The sequence below is a fragment of the Phalacrocorax aristotelis genome, chromosome 11 (genome assembly GCF_949628215.1).
Source record: "Phalacrocorax aristotelis chromosome 11, bGulAri2.1, whole genome shotgun sequence".
Classification (NCBI taxonomy): Eukaryota; Metazoa; Chordata; class Aves; order Suliformes; family Phalacrocoracidae; genus Phalacrocorax; species Phalacrocorax aristotelis.
The window spans coordinates 18,369,033-18,395,943 of record NC_134286.1 but is presented as its reverse complement, the minus strand read 5'-3'; the positions used below and the strand labels follow the sequence as shown (position 1 = coordinate 18,395,943).

At 40.2% G+C, this 26,911-nt stretch overlaps 1 protein-coding gene across 1 annotated transcript in view; it reads left to right on the top strand.

The window, feature by feature from the left end:
* TENM1 (teneurin transmembrane protein 1) overlaps positions 1 to 26,911 on the top strand; it is a 256,403-nt gene that overhangs the window by 177,536 nt on the left and 51,956 nt on the right. Inside the window, exons 16-20 of the mRNA XM_075107184.1 lie at positions 2,379 to 2,646; positions 8,194 to 8,337; positions 13,034 to 13,283; positions 14,190 to 14,210; positions 18,262 to 18,494. Coding sequence (XP_074963285.1) covers positions 2,379 to 2,646; positions 8,194 to 8,337; positions 13,034 to 13,283; positions 14,190 to 14,210; positions 18,262 to 18,494 — 916 coding nt within the window. The remainder of the gene's footprint in view (positions 1 to 2,378; positions 2,647 to 8,193; positions 8,338 to 13,033; positions 13,284 to 14,189; positions 14,211 to 18,261; positions 18,495 to 26,911) is intronic.

Genomic DNA, 26,911 nt, shown 5'->3' with positions numbered 1-26,911 from the left:
TTTATAGTGATGCACAAAACCATTCTTAGGTTACAGATAAACAGTACAACTTCCCTGTACATCAGTGTGAGACATGACCCAAGATGCTTTGAAGACTCCTAGCAATGTTTCATCCGTTCACATCTTCTAGTTCTTTACGATGGCATCTCCAGCTGTATTTTAGCTTCCTGGGTTTTATTACTTTCTTTCCAAGGTAGAGCAATTTTAACGTGACCTTTAGGATTGTCTTTATTTGAATGTCTTTTTTTCTTGGCAGTCCCTTAAGTGTTTAGAAGTAATTTCTAATTTACCTTGTATTTAACTGTTCTTTTATTTGGGACTTAAAAGAGGCTGTATGAGTCCAACACCCAACAAAATACAACTACATGGGTTTCAGATCATGTTAACCCCCATAGTATGTTGTTTGAGCAGTTAAAGTTCAAGCAGTGAGACCTCTTTTGGGTTTTCTTCTAATTTCACTGAGCAAGCCTGGAAGACATTTTAGAGGCTACCCGCAGACATGAATATTTCCAACCTTCTCTCTTTTTCTCATAAAAGTGTTGCTACTGATTAAGGCCCTTTATTCTACACGTAAGAGACCTCTGATTGAACTCAATTGCATTTAAACATCTCCATAACTATTAAAAAAAATTATCATGTTTCTGGCCGCTGATGGCCACAGTGTTGCCTCACAGAACATACTAAGTGAAGCTAATGAACATAAATTAAGAATAACTGATGCATGCTAGTGAGAAAGAACTGGGTCACATTACTTCACATGAGGTATTCCTGCATCGTCTTTAACCAGCGAGGTACACAAAGATGCAGTCTACTCAGAGGGAAACTGCCCCCAGTCCTTTTTTTGTCATTGGGGGGGTCCTTAGAGAGTTAAGTTTCATTGTACAGCACTGGGAAGTGAACAAAAAGTAACCCAGAATAATAGGAGAAGGAGATATATTAGCATGAGTTAATGCATGAATATTTCTTCCTGCTTTTCTATTAAAAAATGAGAAGAGATGTCAGATGTATGACAGAGGGGGCAGCTGGGATGTCAGCAGGAAAGAAGGGGAACACTGCAAATCAGGAACAATAAAGGGAGCAGGATTTCCCTGGCAGCGCTACATTTCATATGTCGAAACGACAAGCGCTGGCAGGCCTCCAGCTGTACTGCAGCAATCCTGTGACAGTGATACTGTTGCAGTGTGTAAATAAAATTGTTCTGGAAGTGAAGTAATCCATTGTTAAACAGGAAAAATTTAAAAACTGGGGAATATAAACAAAACAGTTCGTGTTTTCTGAAGCTTGATGAATTTAACATTGTGACAGGTTGGCTTGCTATTATGGAAACACGCTAAAATCATTAACATTATTAAGCATAGTCTAGTTTTCAGTGGCTTTTGAGTGACTGCAGTGACATCCTCCAAGAAGCTGCTCTCTTCTCTTGCCTGCTCTTCCTCACAGTCTGTCCCAGAAGAGCTTCTTTCTCTCAGGAGATCACAAGGGCTAAATCCCTCTGGTAGCTCCAAGGCCCACATCATTCAAAAGGTCACGGCCAAGTGTCTTTTTTTCCCCTCACAAGCTCGCAGTCTTTGCAATCCTTCTAGTTGCTGAGGGCTTATCTTCACTGCAGCCGGGAACTGATACTACCCCGCGGTGGGCATATCCAGGCCAGCTTTAATCCAAGTGACTCAGACAGCAGCACTGACAGCGGTGCCGCGCGGTTTGAACTCGGTTGCGCACCCTGGGGACTCACCTGTTAGCTAGGTGGCTCTGACGCCCACACTGCTTCATCTTCGCTGCCGTGTGTCCTCAGCTAGCTTGCTAGGTTTCTTACGGTGGGCCTTTGTATGCCACCCCTTCCTGCTGAGGCTTAGCCTTGCTGCAAGCACTTCTGCACAGATGGTTTAGCGGGAAGGTTTGTTTTCTTTCTTAGGTCTCCCCAAGACAGAGTTATTACCTCCAAAGCAGGATAGTATCTTCAAATCGTAGTGTAATATATCAAGTGTGTGCATATTTAAAAGGTTTAGACTGTATTCTGGTTAAGAACACTCGTTAAGTAAACGAAATAATAAAGCCAAGGTAAAGCTGTAGAGCTCATATGTATGAATATCTCCTCAGAGATAGTGTTTGCTCCTCGGTAGATAAGAGTAGAGCGCTAGAGGAAGAGGCTCTTTATCAAGACAGCCAGACCACCATCCAGTAAGTTGACAAAGCAGTTTCCGGCATTGGATGTTTTATAATATGCCCGGCTACTGCATTGCTGAAATAAACACAGAAGACAGCAGTATTTTAAGTGGTACTGTGTTCACATCATGATTGTGAAATGTAAAAAAAAGCACCTGCTGTTATTAGAATAATTTTGCATTTTTCGTGGCTATAATGATGTGTTTTTTTCCAAGGTGGTCCAGGAGGAAATCCCAATTCCTTCGAGTTTTGTGAAGCTGAGTTATCTCAGCAGTCGAACACCAGGTTATAAAACTTTGCTGCGCATTATTTTGACACACACAACCATCCCTCCCGGAATGACAAAAGTCCATCTGATAGTTGCTGTTGAAGGACGCCTCCTTCAGAAATGGTTTCCTGCTGCAGCCAACTTGGTCTACACGTTTGCCTGGAATAAGACAGATATATATGGACAGAAGGTTTCTGGTCTGGCCGAGGCTATGGGTACGTATAAGCACCTTGATGTAAGCAGAAGCGCTCACATCAAGTCAGGAAAAAAGGGCTTACAAAATTTGTTGCTGCACTTAGATTCTTTTAAATCAAATGTCTCTTTAGCTAAAGTGACTCGAATGATTTCCTAAGAACATTTATTTTCTTGTTCTTCCAATGTCATGTTTCTAATTTAATCAATTTGAAAATCTCCTTTTCTCTCAGAGAACGGTTATGTACTAACAGCATTATATTCAGCTGTCTTTGTTTTTGAATGTTACCTTGAATATGACCTTTGGTGTGTCATTGTTTCTGTCATTTTTTGGCTGTGACATTTAAAATGTCACTTCCACTTAGGGTTTACAAAATTCTAACTTTTAGGCATCCTTCCTTACTACATTTCATGTCCCCAACAGTTAAAACTTCTTGAATTGTTGTTTAAAGATGTTTATTTGGAAATCATCATGTTTCATAGGCTTTCTTTACCAAGCAGCACAAGCGGCTGTTCTGAGAATTGCTACAGAAGTGCACTCTCTGCAAATACATTTTATTTAGCCAGCCATTTTTTTTCATTAATTTTATGATTTGGTTTTGAAAAGGCTTGCTATTTTTCTAATTGAATTTGGAGTTATGTTCCTTAATGGACTAATCTTATAGATACTTTCCATTAAGATTATTTACCTTACCAGCAAAGCTTAGTATTGTGAACAAGCCCTATTCACTTCCTTGGCAGTTTTGGTCTGCTTTTTAAGTCAGGGGCATCATAGCAGGCTATAAACCAAGGTGGAGCCGTCTGCCCTTGCGAGGAATAGCCCCATTCTGAATATGAAAATGCTGTTCTGAGGGACAGCCAGAAGCTCCCTTCAGGACCTGCTGTGGTGTCCGTACAGGCAATGCGCCTGCAAGTTGGCCCGTGCAAAGCCAACAGGTGCCATCCAGGCTATGCAGACCCTGCAACTCCCAGAGCATCTCGTGCATGACTGTTAGCATGTGCTCCCAGCCAAGTGGTCTGTGAGGCAGCTGCATGGAGAGGCGATGGGAGAAAGGAGGCTTATAGCACTTTCCCAGTCATTTGGACTTAGAGACCGATGCAGACGTAGCCACTGGTGTCCGCGAAGGGTTATGAAACCAAAATATGGATTTACATGTTGTGAGGCACATAGGAATATATCAGAAACAAGGAGCTTATCCTAGGGCTGTGGTCCCACAGTCTACTTCAACAGATACAACTGCAGGCTGCTGTCAGAAGGGACGCTCCCACGTTCTCTCCTTACCCCTGGGCCACCACTCGCATTCATTTGATCATGAAATGAGCCAGATCAGGAGCAAATTCAGCTGAAAGCTGAAGCAACCAGAAAATAAGTGATAAATTTTCAGCTTCATTAGTTTCCTGATCTGCTATGAATGCTGCTGCAGAAGCGCAGCTCTCCTCTTTCCAGCCGTAGCTCACACATTACATTGGCCTGAAGTGATCAAACCTCCTCCTGCAGCGCAAGGTGTCCTGAACTGCTGCATCGTCATACCTGCATCTGCTCTACCTCCTCTGGCTCACGTCTGCAGAAGGGTGGACAACTTTTCAAAGGGGTCTTTCAGGTGCTGGCACTAACACCAGAGATGGCTCTGAATGTCTCGGATATGGCACGTGGTGGGAAGCAGGGGGGCCCTTTTTGGCTTGTCTGTCTCGTGAAACCTCCTTGTTAGGGGGCAAGTGTAGCCCTAGCCCACTGCACATATAGATTCCCGCTAGTGGTTTGCAGTGAGGGAAGGTATTAAATGGGTTGTTGGCGTCACTTACACATATTTGTGCAAATCCAGAAATGAAAAAAATTCCAGCGTACCCTTTGGCACTCCCGTGGGTGATCGGGCAGGACCAGATGGGTCACAGGTGCCACCTGGGGCTTTCCTCGGCACGGCTACACATGCCCTGTATTCCGAGTCTGTCGCTGCATGGTAAGGCTGATGTGTCTGGGAGGGTACAGCTGGGTACGCCTGTTCCCTCTGCATCATTCAAGGTGGTGATCATGAGGTCCAGTACATATCTGGGCTTTAAAACAATTCAAATCTAATACATAACATCTTATGAAATGATACTGTAGTTACAGATTCCCAAATTAGTAGATGAGCATAATAAGCTTAAATATGAATAAAGCTTACACACTAGTGCTGGATAACTTTTAAATTATTTAATTGGTGCTTTTCTTTTTTTCTTTTCCTTAAATTTTAGGTTAATTTTGCTTCTTGCAAAAGAGAAGCAAAAATATTTGTATTTTAAGTGCATTGTTAGCATGCTTTGTTAGATTCCAATAAAGCTTTATTTAATTTGACACACTGTAGTACTCAGGGACCTTTATCTGCATCCATTATATGAATTTTTGTCAAAATAATTTCCTCTGCCAGTATATTACCAATACTTAATAATGCATTCTGTTCAGTTTTCATTTTAATTAAATTAAATTGCAGCAGGTTGAAGTCCTGGAACTCAGGAATATAACCATCTGCTTTTGGTTTTATAAATACTATAGACGTCTTTATTTTTCTTCAGGGTTATTGACAGCAATGATCACATAACCAGTTACAGAAAAGACGACTTTCAGAGCATATTGCCACTCACAAGTGGTTACGTTTAAGTTTGTTGGAGAAGTGTGTGCTGGTGTTTGTCTAGTCCCCAGGTCCCTAACAAGAGGCCATTTTCTCTTCTCAGAGTAACAACTGAGATGATAAAGTAACATTTTTTTTGTTCTGAATAAAAAAACATCATGTGGATGTTGACACACAAATCCTTGGCGGTCAAGTCTATGCCCCCTTGTAATTTAGCATGGGAAAGGGAAGGATTTCAGTAGAAACCTCAGTAAATGCTCCTGTATAACGTCATACATGCTCAATCTTACTCGTGCAAGCCCTTGCATCCCACACCGCAGCATGAAGCATTGTGCGAGGACTAACCCATCTGGGGTCTCATGCAGAATAGCTTTAGGTCATCTCTGTTTATTACCCTACTTGTTACTTTGGTTGAGTTCATTATATTCATTGTTCAGAGAAGTAAGAAGCTGATAAGTACATGTATTTTAGGAGAGGTTGAAGTAGAGGTTACTGTCCTGTTTAATCGTGTCTTATTTCTTACCTGTATTTTGGCAACAGCCCTTCAACTGTGATATGCTGGCACTGCTAACAAATTATTATTCATTCTTCTAGTTGTATGAAAAGAACAGCTCTTTGGTACAGATGATGTCAGTAAATCTTTTGAAATCCATTTCGAGACTGCAAAGAACTGTACTTGCTGGCTGTTAGCATCCAGAAACCATAGTCGCTACAGTTCTCCTTCATGCAGTGAAATCTCAGTCACCTCAAAAAAGGGCTAGAAATTAATTTGAACAGAAAATAACGCCCCACAGTGAGGGTAAGGTGACTGAGATTGTCGTTTCACATCCAAAATTGCATTTTGCAAAACCTGCCAATAACAAAATACTTATTTTTCAAGTGGCACTGCAGTCACTTGGTTGACTTTACAATTGTTATGCTTTGCCTGCAAAACTGTTGAGAGGAAATTTTCACTGATGGTGCATCAGTACCTCCAGTTAGATGTTTCAGGGGTTCCTGCGTTAAGATTACACAGATATTCCTTTTTGGAGCATAAACTTCTCTCATAAATAAGTGTAAGTATACATAGGAACACCTTTGTGGACACACATCAAGTGAGCGTATGTCCCCGTGTCTCTCACTGATGAGAAGGAACAAAAAGGCAGCTACCATACGTACCATACATACATACATACCACACCAGCACGATAACTATGAGAGCAGGGAAGAGTAAACTTTAAAGAAAGGGGATGGTAACGTCTAGAGGGTATTTGGAAGCTCCACAACATCAGCAGGGAATAGCAGACGCTTTACAGTTAGCTACAGGCCTCGTAAATGTGCCACTGCGGATCCACTGGCACAGATTCTCGGCCGGTGTAAATTGTCACCCTTCCCATGACCCAGATGTCGGCGTGGCACCTAACAGCAGCTGGTGAGCCGTCCCGTGGGTCTGTGATGGTTCACTGAGCAAGGCTCAGTGGCTTCGTGTTACCGCTCTTTACTCTCTTCAAGTATACACGTCTGACCCAGGATTGAACGTGTTAAGTGCATGAATGGAGTAAAGATGCTAACGTGTAGGTGGCAAGTGTGAGGTTGCTTCATAGGAAAAATCTGCCCTTTATCTTCTCTCTGCATTAACGCTTAGAAAGTAGCGTGTTTGGTAACTGAACCTTGATGGCTCATCCCAGCGCAGGACGTGGCTGTTCTGGAAGAAGCTCCCTGCCCACAGTCGGGCCCTCAGCCCAGGGAGTTGCCCAGAAGCATTGCTGATGTTAGTCACAAGAGCTCCTGTAACCGCAAAATCGGACAGGGTGGCTGCAGGACACTGAGACTGAAACCTCTAATGTTTGAAACATACGCTATTTACAGTACTTAAGGAGACGTGATTTTTACAAGTCTGAATTTAGCTGCAAAAACGGGTTCTTTCTGCTAAAACAATGAAGCAGCTCTAAGTGAACTTGCTGTAAGGAACAGCTTTCAGTTTGCCATAAAACATTCACCTTACAAACACAAATGCTCCCCGCTATAGCTGGTCAAAATATTTTGATTGCACCCAGTCATGGAATTTAGATGGCATTAGAACTATTTATGGTTCAAGTAAAATGTCCCTAAAGCTGCTACACAGAAAAAGTGAGAAGAAAACACTCAAAATGTCAGAAAACTACGGGTTGGGGTTGTTTTTATTTTGTATATTAATACACTTTTAAAGGCATTTTTATTTTGGAAAGGCTGACCTATCTCAATATTTCCTAGATCAAATTTTGGGAGTTGGTATCAACGTAACATTCCTCCTTTATGAGTTGCACTGAAATCTAAAAACGTTAACTAGAGGAAATAACTTTAAATTAAAAAAAAAAAGTTGGAGTATTAGAGATACCAAAATTAAATTTTGAAGAGGTTTTTTTTTTGTTTTACTGAATTACTAAGGGAAAAGTTTTTTGGTCGGTTTGAGTGCCCCCAGAAACCACCATCCTTGGGGAAATTCAAGATTTTCAGCAGATGTTTGGCCAGCTATAGAGGGGAACCATGTCATCTACAAGCCTGTTAAGATAAATGTTTAATTCTAGAAATTTTCAGCTTGGCAATCCATTTCTGCATAGCTAAGTTTTTACGATTAGCAAACAAAACCAGTTTGTTTCAACGTGGATTTTTTTTCTGTTTAAGCTGTTAGTCAGGTAATTAGCAGAAATGCAATAAACAACCAAATCAGGAGTCACTGGAGGAGATTTATATACTTAAGAAATCTATAACTGCTACAACAGAAAAATTTCTGCTTTGAAACAGTAGTAACTGTAGCTGCAATAACATACTAATCTCTTAAAACCCTTTTTCAAAAAAAATAACCATTCAACAATAGCAATCAGGCAGAGGAAAATTAGTGGCATCATTACTTGGCAGATGAATATCAAAACCCAGAATGAAAAATTACCTGGTTGTTCACAGAGGAAAAGGTAGACTGATAGATCTTTAATTATTTGTTTGCAGTGTCGGTGGGATATGAATATGAAACATGTCCTGATTTTATTCTGTGGGAGAAGAGAACGGTAATCCTTCAAGGCTTTGAAATGGATGCTTCAAATCTGGGAGGCTGGTCTATAAACAAACACCATGTATTAAATCCACAAAGTGGTAAGTCCTTCCTTTATTAACTGGCCATGCAGAAGAAGAATACAAATTTTAAAGGAATTAATTGTTCAAATTTTAAGCATTACCCTTCCTAATGTGTAATCCTCTGTATTTGAATGTGCACCTTCATTTATTGAGAACTGAACGGTAAATGCCATCTGAAAGGATATTTTTAATGTTCTGGCTCCCAGGTATTAAACACTAATATCAGTAGCTCTTGTGATCACTAACAGGTTTTGGTCATTTGGATAGAAAAAGGGCGTACTAATTTAGGTTCATTCTCACACTGTTGGTATAGAAGTACCACCTTTTAGGTCAGTTTATAGCGTGTTCTCAGTGAAGTGTCTACACCCCTAATTCATCCTATGACTAACATCAGCCGGTAGCATCACAGCACCAGGGAGACAAACCGTGCAGGAAAACAGACCGGCTGAGCGAGAGGTAGCACTTCCGAAACCACGCCGCCAGTCCAGCGTGCAGAATCACTTGTGGCTGCCCGCTCTGTGGAAGAGCACAGTAAGTTACTCTGCAGGACAAGCAATCCAGCGCCTTTCAAAGCACTAGGAAAAAAAACTGTAAATGCTTTTGGCGTCGTAACATTAACCCTGCATAGAGATTCTTCAAGCATGGAGGCTTGAATCTGTTTTCTCATTGATTTTGTCTTATTCCTGGGGGGGGGGGGGGTTTCTTTTCCTCCATTAACATCTATAATCAGGAATTAGTGGGATTAAATTATTAAAACAATACCCGTAGATAAATTATGGTAACTAGAAAAATATGGTTTTGCCAATAAACAGATATCTCACTGTCTGGGGGAAGAGAAACTTGGGGTCAGATTTCAGCACTTCTAAATCAGCAGAGTACTGGATTCAGTAAAGTTCTCTCAATTTGCTCCAGCCAAGAGTGTCCACTAAAATCTACTTCCATCTGCAAACATTTGTTAATGAAGACCCGTGCGCAGATGTATGTATGGCTGTCAGGTTTTTCACAAGTTCTGTTGTTGAATGCAGAGCTACAGTATTAATATTCCAAATACAAAAGGTCAGATTTAGTTTGTAAATTATCTGGATTTCTGTTTTGATTTAAAATAGTTTGACATTTTAAACAGCGGTTCTTTCATACCCTGTCTTATTGGTTTGTATAGATTGTCTCTTTTAAATGCCAGCTATTGACATTTAACACAAAGAGAAATCTGACCTCAGTCAGCTCAGCCCCCAACTGTGAGCCCCATGGTCTGCTCCTTATGCCAATTTACCACTTGCATAGTTTAATTTCGAGACTAAATTGCTGGCCGTAACTCCAATTTATATTACTATCTGCTAACTGCAGTGGTTACTACTATAATTCACCCCATACGCAGGCACTAACATGTTCTGAGATTTTGTAAAGTATACAATTATAATCTGAGCGGGGCTAAATCATGGCTCTCCTGAGCACGGGGTATACGGTGACAAATCGCTTCCTGGCCCCGTCTCAGCTGTGGGGCTGACAACTCCAGGGAGCACTGACCTGCCAGCCACACACCACCCCTCTGAAACCATCCAGGCTGCGCCTGCTGCCCCAACCCAATCACAGGGACGGGGAACATGCAGCGTCTTCTACCTGCTCCTCTTCCTTGCACGTTCTCACTGTGCTGGGCATGATGAAGGCAGAAGTCAGGGGGAAACTGCTAAACACCTTTATCTGTTACTTACGGAGACACGGGCTGGGGAGGGGAGGACATAAGCATCTCGCACTTGAAATCAGTGGGCCTCTTCTCTTTACAGTTTGCACGCTGGGGCATCTCCAGTGAGGATGACAAAGGCCAGCCAGAGCTCAGTGATATCTCAGATGTTCCTTGGGATTATAATGGGCATTGAGCATGCTCACCTGGGTCATATATAAGAACTAGAAAAGCAGTTAGGAGCAGAAAAACATTTTCTATACCATAGCTAGTGCCCACCTAACAGGGCAGCCTGTAGGCTCGTATTAAAGCAACAAAAACAAATAATGAACTGTGTTTAACCAAAAGGGTAAAAATAACGAGTGTGCTTCTGGTCTTATCTAGAAACTAGTGAGCTGCTCTTCCGTTTCAGATATATGAAATGTATTCTAAAAAAGGACAACAATGTGATTCAAACTTAGAATTATACATTGCACACTTACCTCCATGCCACCGTGAGTGAAATGAAAAACACGAGTAGCCTTCTCGAGTACGAATATATTGAGATTTTTCACTTAATTAAAGTATTCCCTCTCTCTGTATGAGCAGCCGCTCTTTTAAGAAGCATGAAACTTGCATCTGTTTTTGAAACACTGTCACTGGATTAACTAGAGAAATAGCGTTGAATATAACATAAAAGTCTTTCTAAAAATTCTCTGTTGTAAATTACAATTTTCAAACTAAAACTAGAAGCACTTTGCTTGATTAGTTAACTAATCCTGAAGAGCTTATATCTAACTTCAGCGACGAAGCCTTGTCCTCCAGCAGGTCTGCTGCTGTGCGCAAGGTTCCTCCACAGAGACAGGGTGGATGTGCTTGCCTCCCTCCCCGTAAAGGCTATTCATTCTAGAGATGTTACAAAATCAACTAAGTACAACAGAAAAGTTGTAAAAATAAACAGATGCAATTTTACAGAATTGCACTTCATAGCACAGTCTAAGCTGCGGAGGTACAAGCGTCCACATGCAGAAACCACAGCAAGTAAAAACTGTGTTCTATTGCTAGATGTAAGTATCTTCAGAAAAACAGAAGGAAGAAAAGATGTCTGATTCCAGCAGCATAGATGTGAAATAACGTATATTGTTGCAATGTGGCTGTCACCGGAAACTCAAGCTTTTTAAATGTATACGGTTTTGCATCAGTATGAGCGTTAGGTTAACAAAGCATCACATCCTGTTCTCAGCTGCACTGAACTGTTCTTTTCCCACTTTTTTTCCCCTCTCCAGTTTAGAGGTTCGTTCACTTCTAATTCATTTTCTGACACAAAGGTTTTGGTCAGTTGGGAAGATCTTCAGGGCACTTCTCACAATCAAGAAGGGAACACATACCATAAATACTAGTTCCTGTATAGAGTCCTTTTAAAGACACCTATATCTCATGGATACAAATGAATGTGCTATTAACCGATTTTTCAGAGTATTCCTTGAATTAGATTTTTCTTCTGATGGGCAAGTGTATTGATTCCATTTTTATTTATCTGGCGGAAGGAGGAGTAATTTTACAGGGACTTTATGCTTTACGGTAATTTCAGCCCCAGTGCAACACAACACCGACTAAAATTAAAGCAGCAGCTCGAAAGCCAGAAATTAAGCACATGCTTACATTTATTGACAGCAAAACATATTCTCCAGAGCCCTGATTATTTACTGGCATTTGTATGAGGCAGTTGAAAGATTACCTTTCCATTGTTAATTTCAGACAAAGGGCAGCATCTTCATTTAGTAGTATTTTTATCCGGTGCGTAAGGGAGCATATTGCCATTAATTTTACTGGCGTATTTCCAAGATGCCTTTTTTTTTAAGCCAACATTCAAACAAATATACATGTTGTGTCCGCTATTGTTCAGAAATAATTTTTTAAAAATATAATTCCCTTCAAAATAGCCGTGGCAACTCTCAGTAATTTCCAAGGAGAATTTTAGCTTCAGACTTACCTAAAAGCCACAAAAAAAAAAAAAAGTTAAACAGAAGTTGGTAGAGACAGTACGTAAATACATTTGAGGTACTTTGGGAAAACTCAGACGTGTCTCAACATGTACTTCCTGCAGTATCTAGAATATGCTCATTTCCCAGGATGCTCCCTTGTGTTTATTCTTCTACTTGTGCCACTTTTCTGATGAAGTACTGGGCTTTCCAAGGGAAAGAAGAGGTTTTGGACTGTGGTCTAAAAGAATACACATCTTCCATTCAGAAATAGCCAAAAATCTTACAGTAACATGCCATTTTAAAGGTACTTCTTAACTATATTACTGCATTGTTATTTAGAATAAACACTACAGCTATCAGCTTGATGAAATACACATTTGTATTGGTTCTGGTATCACCAACCTAGTAACTGGGAAGACTTTCAACAACATATGCTGCAGAGCAGTGCTAAAATACTGACACACTGAAAAGGTATTTTAAACTTTATGGCAGAAGTTAATACGTTCTTGCTGGTAAGAAATTCATTTGTGCCTCAAGATTACTCTTTGACTCTTAACTTGGCTTTGCTGCACTTGGCACTGCTTTTACATACCATGAAGGACTCGCATTTAAATTTGAATATTGATTTTATACTGCCACTCAGTGCTCTTTTGTGAAAAATGCATAGTAGTCCTGCTATTAATCTCCTTTAATTAAATATTCAAACTGCCTAAGAAATTCCTCTGCTACCTAATAAAAATTTATGAATAAAATTAATATTAAAGTAGTAATCCCCAAGAAATCAGATAGCACTGCAATTAACAGTCAATTTGTTAGGGCATTAACCAACCATGAGTTCTCCTCATGATGTTGGCTTTTAAAATAGCCACTAACGACTAATCAACAAAATGGTGATGGTGAAGCTTGGGACTGAACAAAATTGGAAGAGATTAGTGGAACCCTGTGACAGTTTTTAAAAGATCTGCGGTTTGTTGCTGGTTTGGTAATCTGATTTTCTAGAGGACTGCATATTCCAAAACTGCGGAATAGTTTAAATGCTATACGTTTGCTTTTTTTGTCTGTTTTCCCTTAGGAATTGTACACAAAGGAAATGGTGAAAACATGTTCATTTCCCAGCAGCCGCCAGTCATCTCAACCGTGATGGGCAACGGACACCAGAGAAGTGTCTCTTGCTCCAACTGCAACGGTCTTGCTCTCAACAGCAAACTCTTTGCCCCGGTTGCTCTTGCTTCTGGGCCTGATGGCAGCGTGTATATTGGTGACTTCAATTTTGTCAGACGGATCTTTCCCTCTGGAAACTCGATCGGCATATTAGAATTAAGGTAAACAAACAATTAGCTTTCTCTGACTAGCACTTGTTATCCTGGCTGTGATATGCCTAGGGAAACTACAGTGAACCGTTTTTCACTTGGGACTTGAAGAAGCAGCCGCATTTAGTTGCCTTGTGAGCATACGTGTCATTGACTGTCGAACAGACTCATCAGAAAACTTAGATTTACTTTACAGCCATCAGTTAAAAAGGGCATCTTAATTGGCCTTTAGAACAGGTTGTGTGTAATGCATTTCTACAAAGTGCAGAATTAATAGAGCTGATTTTTCTTCCTGTGGGATTCTTCATACATTTTCTCAGAAAACTTAAAATATTCCGTGCAGTGTATTTCTGAAGAAAACCCCATAATTCAGTAGCAATTATGTGCAGAACCATGTCAGGTCACAGCATTGTGGTTGGAGATAGACTTACCATGTTGAAAATTAATACAGTTAAATTGTTCCTCACCTGTAACAGAGGATATGGCCGAGTTTAAGCAGACAAGAGCAAACCTGGCACTGCAGACTGACATGTCGCAGTCTGAGCCTGTGCCACCATTAATGACTGCCCTGTAATTACGACTCCAGCTTCCCATTCCCTTTCAGGGCCAGAGCAGAAAGCAGGAAAGATTTTGGACACTGATACATTAAATTTCTCTTACTTAATACTCACGAATCTCCAGCTCGCTAGCATTGCTGGTGTTGATGCGTGCTGATCGCTCAGAAATGACTTGACAATGTGCACGCTGTGGAAAGGAAGCAGGTTGAGAGAAAGAAATAATTCTGCGTAACAGGATAAACAATGTTTTGTTTTCGGGATGCAGCTCTGTGAGCAGTCAGGCAAAGAATACAGTTTTGATGAGGACTAACACTTCTTGTCTTTTTCTTTTTTTTAAACCTGAACTTACCTGTCTCACTAGGAATAGAGACACAAGGCACAGGTAAGTAAAGCACGGTAACAGCAATATGTGAACCATGTTCAAGAAAAGTGTCTTACAAACGTCCTTTTAAAAGTCTGGATACAGAGAAACACTCTGAATTTAATAAACATAAATGTTAATCAAATTCACCATTGTTTATAGTAAAGAAGGTTTGATTTGTTCCTTTCGAAGGGATGAAGTCTCCCTCTAAAAACCAGCAAGCAAAGATGGAGAGGTTTAAACCCAAAAGCTGCAAATGCATTTCATAGCTGTCAGATTCATTTCACTGATGGGTGAATGATCATAGATATAGCCAGCCGAGGAAACTGGAGTTTTAGCAAAGAAATGATAAAGAAGGCTTCAGAGTCACACAAGAGGACTGTGCTTTAGCAGTTCTAGGACACTACAAGCTTCAAAATCTGCCACAGAGGGGCACAGCAGGCCCCACAACTGAGGGCACTGTGTCTCGGCTCAGCCCTCGCCTCTCCAGCTAAAGCAAAAGCAAGTGGCTCCTCACCTTTCCAGTTAGCATTTTGGCATTGCAATGTAGGGATTTCTTTAAAAGCATGAACGATGTACGTTAGGCTTCTGCGACAGACGGTGAGGGAGTTAGTTATAACAGTCCAGCTGCAGAAATGACGTTGCAGGCTAGAAAGACATAGCAAAGCACCAAGGCACTCTGTATCCTTAGAAACAAACTTCTTAGCATTTCCGTACTTAAATGAGACAAATAAACCAGCACTAGTACAACCTGAGCTGATGACTTCATGGCATAGTGGGAAGCAGAGTGTGGGCTGAACGTGTGTGTCTGCAGGATGAGAGCATTGGTCGGAATTACTCGCTTTAGCCACAAGAATGCTATTGAATACTATAGATAATTTGCCAGCCTGCTTACAGATGGTGTCACATCTCATATATTTTACACTGAAAACTTAAAGAATAATTCCTAGCTGGTACGTGCAAGGTTCTATTTTTTAACTTAAGGATTGTTTCCATTTGCCTTCACCCTAAACTGACCGGTATCTTTGTAAGCTAAAGAAAAGAAGCCAGTTGAACTTACTCTGTAATGCATTCAGAACATGAATCAGGTTTTAAATTCAGGGGTTACTTTTGGAAAGTAGACATTTTTTTAATACCTGCTCACTAGTACTAGTTTCCTGAGATGAACTTAAATCATACTTAAATCAAGTTGTGACAATACTCGAGTTCCCCGGCCCTATTAATTAGATAGTAATTGCCTCCATCAGTATTCTGCCCAAGTAAAATCTGTGGAAAATTGGAGGAAGTCACTTGAAGTTAATGTAGTCTTTGAGGTTCTGGGGCAGTACTCAGCAGTCCCGCTGTCTGCCATTCTCTTGAGGTGAAAATTTCTGGGATGCTCAAAGAAGCATGTGGAAGCAACAACGAAAAGGTGTCAGAGGCTCATGACAGTCCGAGCAGGAAAAGGCTTCAAAATCCAGTTCCTCAGCTTCTAGTCTCAAAAGAGCAGGAGAAAGGGGTTCTTTTTACCAGGACAAAGAAAATACTGTATAAAAAGGATAGAATTTGGAGACCAGTACACAGAGAAGGCCGCTGATCTTATTTTTGACTGTTTAAAAACAACTCATCCCATTTATTTTTCTTGCCTTCAAGATTTGAATAAGAAATAACAAGGCTGTTTAGTAACTGGTAAAAATGGAAACCAGGCTTTGAGCTTACGGGGAAAATTTTTTGCTGTAGGATAGTAATAACTTGTTCTGGAAAGATTCATTGTAAATCCTAGTCTACTTGGTATCAGTTTTTAATAGGCTAATTTAAATGAACTGAGATTTAGATTTGATTGCAAACTTCTGCAAAGGTAGCAAGTATTTGGTTTTGTTCCATTTTTTACTAATACTCTTTAAATTTAAACATTCTAGTATGCAAGGCTTTAAGCATAAACATCAAGAGTTTTCTAGCAGCTGGTCTATTAAATATAATGACAAGGATGACAGAAAACGTGTCTACATGGAGAGTGTATGATGACCCCTGGTTCTCTGCAGTTTCTGCTTGATGAACAATATGTTTATTTAACATCTAGAATTCTCCTTGCAACTTTTTCCACAGAAGTACTTTAATAAAAAGTCATGTTTTGCCTGGCCAGTCTCTTCTGAGCTCACTCCAAAGAGCACAAATGATTCTTAATGTTTTCAGCAAACAAAATTTTATAATGCTGGTGATACATAATTTGGCATTAGTTGCTTTTAGCTCATCCTCTAACTCATGTTTCATCATACCACTGTCCGCTGGTTCACTCTGTCTCCTTGGACTGGGTTTCACTTCTGTTCCCCAACTGTGGGAGTATCTCTTTCCTTATGCTTCCCACTTCTTTCTTTTATAGATGTTTATGACTAAGGTCAGCTTTAAGCTAGTCTAGCTTGTGGCCCAGTCCTCAGAGATGCTGAGCAGTTTCTGTCCCTTTTTGAATGGAGAATAAGAACGGAGAGAAATAGGCCCAAGCTCCTCTATCACATTTAGCATGGTACAGCATTAGCTTTATCACTTATAAGTGGAAGTAGGAGTTCAGCTTTAGTAACATATAGAGTAACAGTTTAGTAACATACAGAGTACTCAGTAGATTGCCAAAATGAAAGACATTGGTAAGTAGTTTTTACACTGTTTTGCAGCATTGCTCAGTAAGGTAGAACTGTCTCAGAGATGGTTAGTAAAGCTCAGTATCTGCTGCAGCCAAGCAAAAAAGAGGCTCCACCAATCTGAAATCAAATCAGTAAAATAAGTCACTATCATCTCATATATTACACACCTGTCCTGGAGCTTCTGCCGGTTCTTCAGTTCTATTTTATCGAGATTCTTCCTTTCCTGGTTTGTTGTGGCCATGAAAACCTGGCCCTGCAGAAGGAGCTGTACGCCGAGCGTTGTCAAACCCACCACAAACAGAACAGACAAAGCTGAGAGGAGTAACTCGTTTCCTAATTTTGTTGCAGCAATCTTACATGTTAGTTAATTGTAGCAACGTTAATAAAATGTCAATTTAACCAGAAAAAAAATCTTTGCAGTCTGCAGAGCAGACAGGAAAGTCCCGTGTAGAGTCACGGGATGCAGGCAGGTCCGTGCCCTGCCCAGCCACCTGTCAGAAGCCTCCTCCTCGCCCCGGAGAAACACGGCGGTGGTGAAAATACTGTCTGAGCACTAAAACTTTCTGCCAGGCATCGGCCACCACTGTGCCTGTCTCCCACCATTTCAGTACCCAACTCTGTGACTTAAAGGACCTGCACCTATCTGGATTTTTATTTTATTTTATAGTCAGGACTGCAGTCTCGCCAGGCTCCGGACACTGGCACGGTGTGCCACGTGCTTAGGCTCCTGGCACTTTCCAGTCAAAAAGAAACAAAAAGTCATACTGGTTAATAAGATGCAGCCCAGTTCTCTGATTAGAATTTATGATCCTCACCATTTAATTAGCATATGTAAATATTTTTAAATAAGATTTTATAATCTCAATAAGGCCCTTCGGTGCATGAATTACGGTGCATTAATTCATGCCTAGTTGCACTGACAGTACTTGGCCTTCTGCCTTGCTCCTGACAATACAGTCGGCATGAATTAAGGCACCATATTTCACACCTTCATATTTCCTAAGGTTTAGAAACAGATAAAAATAACCAAGAGTGGGTATTTGTGCCCATGCAGAACAGTCTGTGATTCACTTTGCTGTAAGTTTTCAGTGCCAAGAGTACCAGGAGTTAGCAGGTATGGAAAAATGACCTTGCTTTTGATAGTAATAGTTATAACTAAGCTGAAGTCACTCTAGTTAGCTTTATACTGGGTGACTTGGTACTAATGCACAGACTAATTCCACCAATACTTTCTCTGCATAAGCTCACCCCCTGGTACGTAGCTGGCAGGTCAGGCTCTGCAGTCAGTACTGGTTCCTTCCTTTTGGCGGTGCTTTCATGAACTACATCACAGCTAGCCTCACTTATGCCTCTGTCATCTCCAAATCATTGCACAGATGTCTTTAGAAGCATTATGCTACCATGTACAGAGATTAAAAAGAAAAACAATTTAACTTTGATGCTCTTTTCTCTTTTAGTACAAGCCCTGCGCATAAATATTACTTGGCCGTTGATCCAGTGTCAGAATCCCTTTACTTGTCAGATACCAACACCAGAAAAGTCTACAAAGCAAAATCTCTCATCGAAACAAAGGATCTGGCCAAAAACGCAGATGTGGTGGCAGGAACAGGTGATCAGTGCCTTCCATTTGACCAGAGTCACTGTGGAGATGGCGGAAAGGCATCCGAGGCATCTCTCAACAGTCCAAGAGGTAAGAAAAGAGCAGATCTGAAGTACTTGGTGTTGGTCATCTGTCATTTCCTTCTGTTATTTAGAAACTCAGACGCAACTGGATGTACAAAAATGGGTCTGAGGTGGTGATTTAACCAACTGTAAGCAAGCCAAATCATTTCAGAAAACTTACTCATGTTTTTTAATACAACTTTTATGAGGGGGTAGCATGAGCAGCAGGCTCCAGCTAGCATCCTCTGAAATACTCTTTCCTTGTGGGGCAACACTCATCGTTTGTTACCTTTCTATTGCAAGGTGGCAGCATTTAATTATATTTAACTTTTAAGCAAATAATATGGTTGCAAAGTCAGATTCTATATTTTATGCATTCAGGTGATTCTTGTAATGTTAATGGAGCTTACTCATACACATTAAGTCAGGGCTGTTCAAATCAGACAGCCAACAAAATCGAGTTTGTTTAGAACTCTAGTTTGTCTTTCCTCATTAAATGCACTTTGCAAAATACGAGCATCTCACCTACTGCACATGACATAAGCATTTCGCTGCAGCCTTCCTGTCAGAGTACATCCTACATTGTCACAGGCAAATGCACGTGAAGCCTTGGATCCCCACCGATGCCCTTGCAGTGTGCATTAGAACTGTGATAAAGCCTCTGGATTTGATGCTCTAAAGCAGCTGGTCACCCTCAACTCCCACGGAAATCCCTGGAACAAAGGGTACTCAGCAGCTCCCATGGCAGAGCCCTGAGTGGGCTTCCAGCCCACTCCCCCTTAGCAGACCGCTCCCTCCTAATGACTAGCTCTAAGGAAGGGTTTTGGTTATTTTTCATGAGCTAATATAGAAAGGCTGTATATCAGCAGGAAACTAGAATGTATATCCAGGCAGAAATGTCTCTAAGACAAGCAAATGATGCTGGTTTAAGGCTTAGCAAGAGACCCATTGTAAGTGACTTTAACGTGTCTTTAATGGTAGAAGGTAAGCGTGAGGTAAGTACAAATAAATGTTAATCTTCAGGCAGCTAATTAATGTAATGAATCAATTCTAAAAATAGTAGAAAACAAAGGTTTTCAGATCCTTTAGAGGCAAAATGATCAATGTTTTATTGCTGATTACAATTTATTATATCTAATTACAATATAATTAGTTGCTCCGTCATATTTTCTTATTGGGGAAGTATGTTGGTAAAAATTTGTAACATGCTATTTATTTTTAAAATACCCATGCACAGCTGGCTTCCTTAACAGAAGGTTCTAGTCATAGAGAAATTAACGGAAATAAAAGTACAATTCATAAGTTCTGGGGCAGCCAACAAATATTTAAAAAATTAACTGCTAGCAGACAATGGCTCATATATTGGCAAATTCAGGTGGTGGCCCCCAGCTGCTTTTGATTTATTCATCTACTCTAAATTACATCAGTTTGAAATTGTCAGATTTGTTACGTTTGGGGTTTTGGATTTCAGTCTCAAGGAACTACAAACATTCCTGTTTTGTGCAGCGTCAACCTGTAGTCACCAGCACAGTATGAACAATTAGCTGTGTATTATCATAATGGCCTTATAAGTAAAAGTTCTTGTTTTCCTCTAACTGAGGTTGCATAACCTTGGAAAGTAGTAGGAAGTACCTGCCTGGTACCCACAGATTATTTATTAAGAAACCTAGAAGTCTCACATACTTAAATACAGTTTTAGAGATTCTTTTGGATCACTTATTTTGCTTGTCATTGGAATAATTGTCAAGTCAGATGATGTTAACATTTCTACTGAAACAACATTCAAACAGTATACACAAAAATGTTTTTTCTAGGAGGCAGGCAGTACTGACAAAAATTTTGGTGAGTCCACAGGCTCAACAACGTCTTATCCGCATTTATAAATACTTGAACACAAAGGAACAAGATGTTATATATTTGACCACAGAAATAAATTGCTTCTAATTTCTCGCCTCTGAGGTTTTTAGAGTGCAAAACCAGATACCTGACAATGCAGCTGAAGACAGAGTAATTGCCAAGATATTATTAAATATAATCGTTTGCATTATTCAATGACCAGGCAAGATTAGCATTTATTTAGGCTGATAGAGAAACATTTTTAGCCTTTTTTTTTTTCCCATTTGCCTTCTTACTCTTGTCCTGACGATTCATTTTTTGCCTGTTAGAAATGAAAAATAAATTTACCTCTCACTTGGTAGCAAGGTAATACCTGAGAAAGAACGCTGTTTAGTGGCCGTCTGACCTTGGTAAATTACAGCTCAAAAGTTGTATTCTCATTTTTGCTACCGGCTGCTTGTGACTCTGAATAAGGGCTTATGTATATGTCTCAGTTTATCCGTCTGCAAAATCGATAAGAAATACCTACTGTGTAACACCTGTGAAACTTAATCCTCTATAGTAACATCCTCAGAAGTATATTAATAAGTGGAAATTCAAATAATCTTTCTTATTTATTTTTCTGAATGAAAGTTGCTTCAAATGCTGTTTTAACTTTTTTGAAGACAGTGATTTTTCTATGTCAGTGGACAAACAGGTAGGTTTTGGGAAGAGCCCTAGGTTATTATTTAGTGATTTAAGTCTTCATCAAATTTTACTTCTCCGTTTGTTTATTTGGCAAGGCTGCCTTTGCCTAGTGACCAGGAATTAAATGCCAGACAGGAAAACATCATGAAGTCACACTAATCAGTTATGATTTGATCTGCTCTCCAGAACTTGTCTTTTGCAGGTAACAAACACGGATAGCTTTGTTCAGCCTGTTCCCACTTCTCTGTAAACGACTAGAGACGGGGCTTAGTGAACATTAATCTTGCACTATTGTGTGTTGAGCTGACTTTGAAAGATGCTTTTAAACATGCATGGGTGATGTAGTTGAAATTTGAACTTCAATATATTATTTTTACTGCAACTTTCTTTAATTCTGTAGAGATCTCAGACTAATGAGTCATGTAATAGATGACCAAGTACTTAAGCAGAATGTGAAATGATACAAGGTGGGGACATAAAATAAGATCTGTGACAAGCCGAACACATTTATTACACAAGAAGATATTGAAAATGAAGAAGTAACTACACAAGATATTAATCCTTGACTGAATTCCAATCACTTGAACTTTACCAAGTAACAGGTTTTAATTTTGGGGTGGGGAATTCTGTTTGGTGGGTTTGGGGATTTTTTTGATAAAAAGTATTTATGGCACATCTAGTCACCAACGCTATCATTTAAACAACCTGGATTAGTATTTATAATAAGGCACTAAGGGATAATGCCCTGATTTTCACTAGATTAGTCATTGAGTATTGGAGCAGTAAGAAGCACTAAAATTAACAGAAATACCTGGGAGTTGTTCTACTTAGCACTGCAAAGCCAATGCCTGGATCAAAGGCATTAAACACTTACCTACCCTGCCCTTCTGAAATCAGTGGGCTTTAGGCACGTAAATGGATTTGACTGACAGTTTAATTGACAGAGGCAGTGAGAGGCTGAGACAATCAATCAAGTTACCACATTTTTGCTGAGCTACAGTGTCTCCCAGTCAGTATACTAAGAAAAGTGTTTTAGATTAACATCTGATTTCAATTACCTTGTATTTGTGACAGCCTCAGAGCATTCACACAGGACAGCGGTGGTGGAAACGCAAACTAAGTAACTTTTGTGAAAACAGTTCAGTCCTTGCAATGATTAAACCTTAAGCATCAGAAGTGATTTACAACTTTTGGAAGCCCGAGCACTAAATCCAAAGGTTTAAGCATCTGAGGTTCTGCAGGGCTTGTTTTTTGAGTCCTGGGTCCAGACCAGCCTCTAGAACTAGAAGATAGATGCACACAGTGTCTGTGCAAGCTGCGTGTACGGTCAGTGCCTCAAGAAATTAAAAACTACAATCTGAGTACAGAGGACTTGAATGCAGTGCAGTGACCTCACTACAGATGCAGCGACCTCAGAATAAGCACCAGGGAAATGTAGAAGGTCGGAGTAAGTTCTAAATCCCACACATAAAAAAATACCTTATACGCAGCTGTAAGCAAAGAACCTTTTTCACTCAGACCCAGAGCCATGAACTAGCAACACAAATGAAAGCTTAAATTAAAAATTGGTTCTGCAGTGTAGTTTTATTAATTTTGCTTGAAATTACTAAGAAAATACTAGTTAAAAAAAAAAAAAAACACCACGGTCTTGAAAATGTGTTCACCCCAGTAGCTTACATCGTGAAATAATCAGTCTTGTAGCTCGCCATCTGCAGCAATGCTTTCTAAAGTAAATAAAGCTGTAAGAACAACTGCTCAGATTAAACCTTTACATTTGTCAAATGACAGTAGCCCATTTAGGGCCTGCTCCTGCTCAGATAAAAGATTTCTGTTACCTTCAGTAGGATGCAGACCAAATTCCTAATACAGCCTTTTGTGAAAGCAAGACCCCCTTGCCATAAGTAATGATCAATACTACTTATTCAGCAATCTTTGCTACTCTGTAAATTCCTGAGACCTTTTCAACGCTTCCATACAATTTAAAAAGCAAAGCAGAATGTGGTGAGACATTTCATTAGCAATATATAAAGTAAGAAGTAGGCAAACCAAGGTGATTTGTAGCCTCAAATCATTGTCACGCATGCATCATAGAACCAGCAAAAAATTCCTCTCGTGCCATTTTTGATTCAGCAAAACTTATCCCGTGTTTTTCTCTTTGGTAGTCTTAGCTACCTATGATTTCAGAAGCCTGGGAATGTTGTAGAACATTTAAGGTAAACTTTTTGGACAACATGTTGTCCTAAATTTCATCCAAGCTTCATCTGAAAGCATAAGTTATTCACTTTTCTGCTAACCATTGCCAGCAGTAAGTATGACCCCAGTCATCATGGCTTAGGCTGGAAGCAGGGCATTTTCATTATTCACAGTCATTAGTTAAAAATGCTGTTTGCTCCAGCACTACTGTTACGCATCTAGAGAGAGCAACACTCAAGTGCAAGTACTGAAGTCGTGTTCCAGCTGACAAAGAACTGCTGAATATTTTGCCACTAGTAGTGAGACAGTAATGAAGTGAAGATGACAAAGATCACAAAGCAACAGACTGCAAATCACTTGAATCATATTTTGAGTGGTGTATTATGGTAACCTATAAATAACTAATTGCATAAAATTGCTTTAGTAGTTTCTAGATGGCAGCTTTAATTAAAAGCACCGGAGACATTTAGAAGTTTAGAAATGGATGGCATGTAATTTGCCCTTTTACCAACCATAAAATGGTAATTAACCAATTTGATTCACTTCTTCCCATTAAAAGTTTTATGAGAATTGCAAGTTCCTTCTAAATACAGTTTTTCTTCAGCAGAAGGTAGCATTCTCTTTTATCAGTCCTCACCAGTAGTTTTAGATGTTCTTTTACAAATTCCTCAGAATTTTAATTAGAAGTTTTCAACGTAAAATGCTCATTTGCAGAGTTTTTAGCTGACCAAAAAGTGTAAAGTACAATTTCCAGAAGTGGGCAACATATAGCTCTAGCTGCTGTTAATTGATGTGTTCGAAAAGGATTTGTTCCCAAAAACAGTCTCTTAATGCAAGTGTGGGTGGAAAAACGAAAAGAAAATATCTTAACCGGGAATTTACAGTATGACTTTTAATCCATATTTTTAGCACTTTAAGCTTAGCTTAGATCCTCTAATGTTGAAATACCAAGATTTCTAGACTGAAAGGTCATATGTATAATAATCATAAGTATTTTGAATTTATACCAATGAGAACTACCCACAAAAGAGACCAGTTTGCTTTCAAAGTGTTATTTGCATTTGTAACCGTGTACGTATGTGCACTAAGGCAGATCCGTCAAGGGAAATAACCCTTTAACCAAAATCATATAACGGGAGGTTATAGTCAGCCTTCTGTGTTTACCATGCTTGTACTCGGCCCATCTACTAAGTACTATTTTGTGCAGAAAATGGTTATAAAAAGCAAAACTTTTTCTTCAGAGTCTTTCTAGTGATGATACTTAGTAGCCATGTGTGATTGCACTAGCAGCAGTTCATTTTTAATGTTAGTTAACAGAATTTAAATGTTCCAATTAAGAGACCTCTAAGTGTTACAAATATTGTTCCAAGATGTCTGTGCATAAATCTACTGGAGATAGATGTTCAAGAGTGTCTTTTACATTCAGGTACAAAATCTAGTCATATGTAAGACAATCCCAGTGACTAAACATGACTAAAATCAGTCCTTCAGTACAAACAGGTTACTCAGAAAAACAGATTGTGCTCAGCCCTGAGTCAAAGAACAAGACTAAATCGTTGGACAAAATAAACTTGTCCTTACTCAGTGTTTAATGAGGAATCTCATATCTAAGCAAGGTAAGGTGCAATAGGTCGCATTTGTGCCCGAAGACAGCATCAGCTGAGCATACAGTTTACTGCTATAGTTCCTTAAAAAAAAAGAATCAGACCAAGAACCTACATCTCTGTGCAAAGAAAAGATACCTAAAAATGACCTTTTTTACTCACTCGTGGAGCAAGCAGTGTTCCTACTTGCACTCAGTGCAATTTATTACACTCAGCATGTGCATGTTTCCTCCGAGTTCCTCGGTGATTAAAGCACAATTGAAGTGCTGTGTGCGATTTGATTCTGCGTTACACTGTACGTCAGAAAAGGATTAAAAATAAGCTCTTGGAGTACAGATTATGTGAAGCATCATGCACGATGTGACAGGAACATTAATGAATCCAACTCTAATAATAAATTGGGACAGTTTAGGCACAAACTGTATTTTGTTTTCCAATGCATGCCTCATATAGGGTATTTGTCAACAAGACTTAAATGCATAAGTAGTTTTTTCAAATGGATAATCTTGGTTTAGTATACGGGAGTAAGCACTGGAAGCAGTAGTTTGTTGTTGAACACATATACGCTGGTACTTGAAGAAGCTGGCTTATTAGGAAGTACCAGGAATTTATTATCTTTAGTACCAATACTGAAGACATGGGCTTGTTTATGCCATCACGCTACCATATGTACTTCCCTTGCCAATAGATCACTTTTCTGCAGTGGCTGGAGAGCAAAATGTACACTATTAACATTAAAGGATCTTTGGTTTTCTTATATAGGCAGTGCTTGAAATCCATTCAGCAGCACAGCCAAGTAGCTTTATTTCATTGCAGCACAATTTTTGATTTTTATATAATGGATGGTTTGCAGCCAACACAGCCATCTGTTCACAGGGAAACTGCGTAAAACAGAAGATGCACTTGCCCTAGTGATAGATCCTGGCCTCGTGTTAGCCATGGCATGGATCTGATCCAGGGCTGCGCTACCCAGGTGAGAGGCATAGCTCCTTGTTTACCATGCAGCACCACCCCTCTGCAAAGGCAGACTAAGAGATAGCACATGTGCTGTAGTTCCCACCCACATCAGGTTTCTCCTTTGAGCTTGTGAACCACATGGGAAAGCAATTCAAATCCCACCCAATATTGCTCCACAATGGGTATCAGTAAGGTTAAAACCACCCCCAACAACCATAGCTGCGTGCACACCACAACCATCTCATACAGTGGTCCTTGCTCCTCACGCCTTCCCTGCCACAGCAGTCCAGCGGGGCTTTTTTCTTCTCAAAAGGAGTCTTGAAACTCTCAAGAAAGTAGTGGGAGGCTGGGGCTGAAGACACTTTGTCTCCAACCTTCACACATCCCAGAAGAAGAAACCCTAGAACATTTTCCCATCAGCTTTTCCATGTACTACTAACTCCTTAGCATGCTTCAGCTTTCCAGCGTAAAGCTGATCAGAGCAGGGCAGAGGCCAGGCAGGAGGGCAGGAACCCCTGAGCACCCCACCAAGAGCAGCAGGAGGTGCCTCAGAGCCCAGCCCCGCCTGCTCTGCGTCCCCAGGCTGTGGTGGTAGAATCAACACGGCCCTTCTATTTTCTGAGGAGAAAATTTATTCATGTACAAACTAAACTGCTGATCATGACTTGGGCCTTCAGGAACTATTGTTGTAAAAGCCTCCACAGACTTCTAGCTGCGCCACAGAAGGTGCAGTCCTTTCAGCATGGTTTGCTCCGTTGGCTTCTGCTGTGGGTGTTCCCTCAGAACAACATTTGGAAAAACCTCATCAGATTTGTATATTAATTGTTTATATGGTCATTAATAACCAGGCTGGATTTCTTTTTGCTTCACTTGGGGTTTTAGGATATATGTTTTAGTAGCTTAGTTGTATCAAAAGAGATTTGCAGTTTGCTTCACACACCTAGGCTGTGTTCCTGGAGAGGCAGCGGCCCTCAGATCCAGCCCGCCGGCATCCCAAATTCTGGCCTTTTGTGTGCACAGGTCTAATCAGCACAAAGTCTCTTCAGCATGCATGACAGACAGACAGAGGTGCCATCCCTTCCCAAAAACTGCAACTCTCAGGTGACCTCCCGATACCAAAACAAGCCCTTTTGCTCCTTAGATGCACTCTTTACCGTAGGTCACCTTC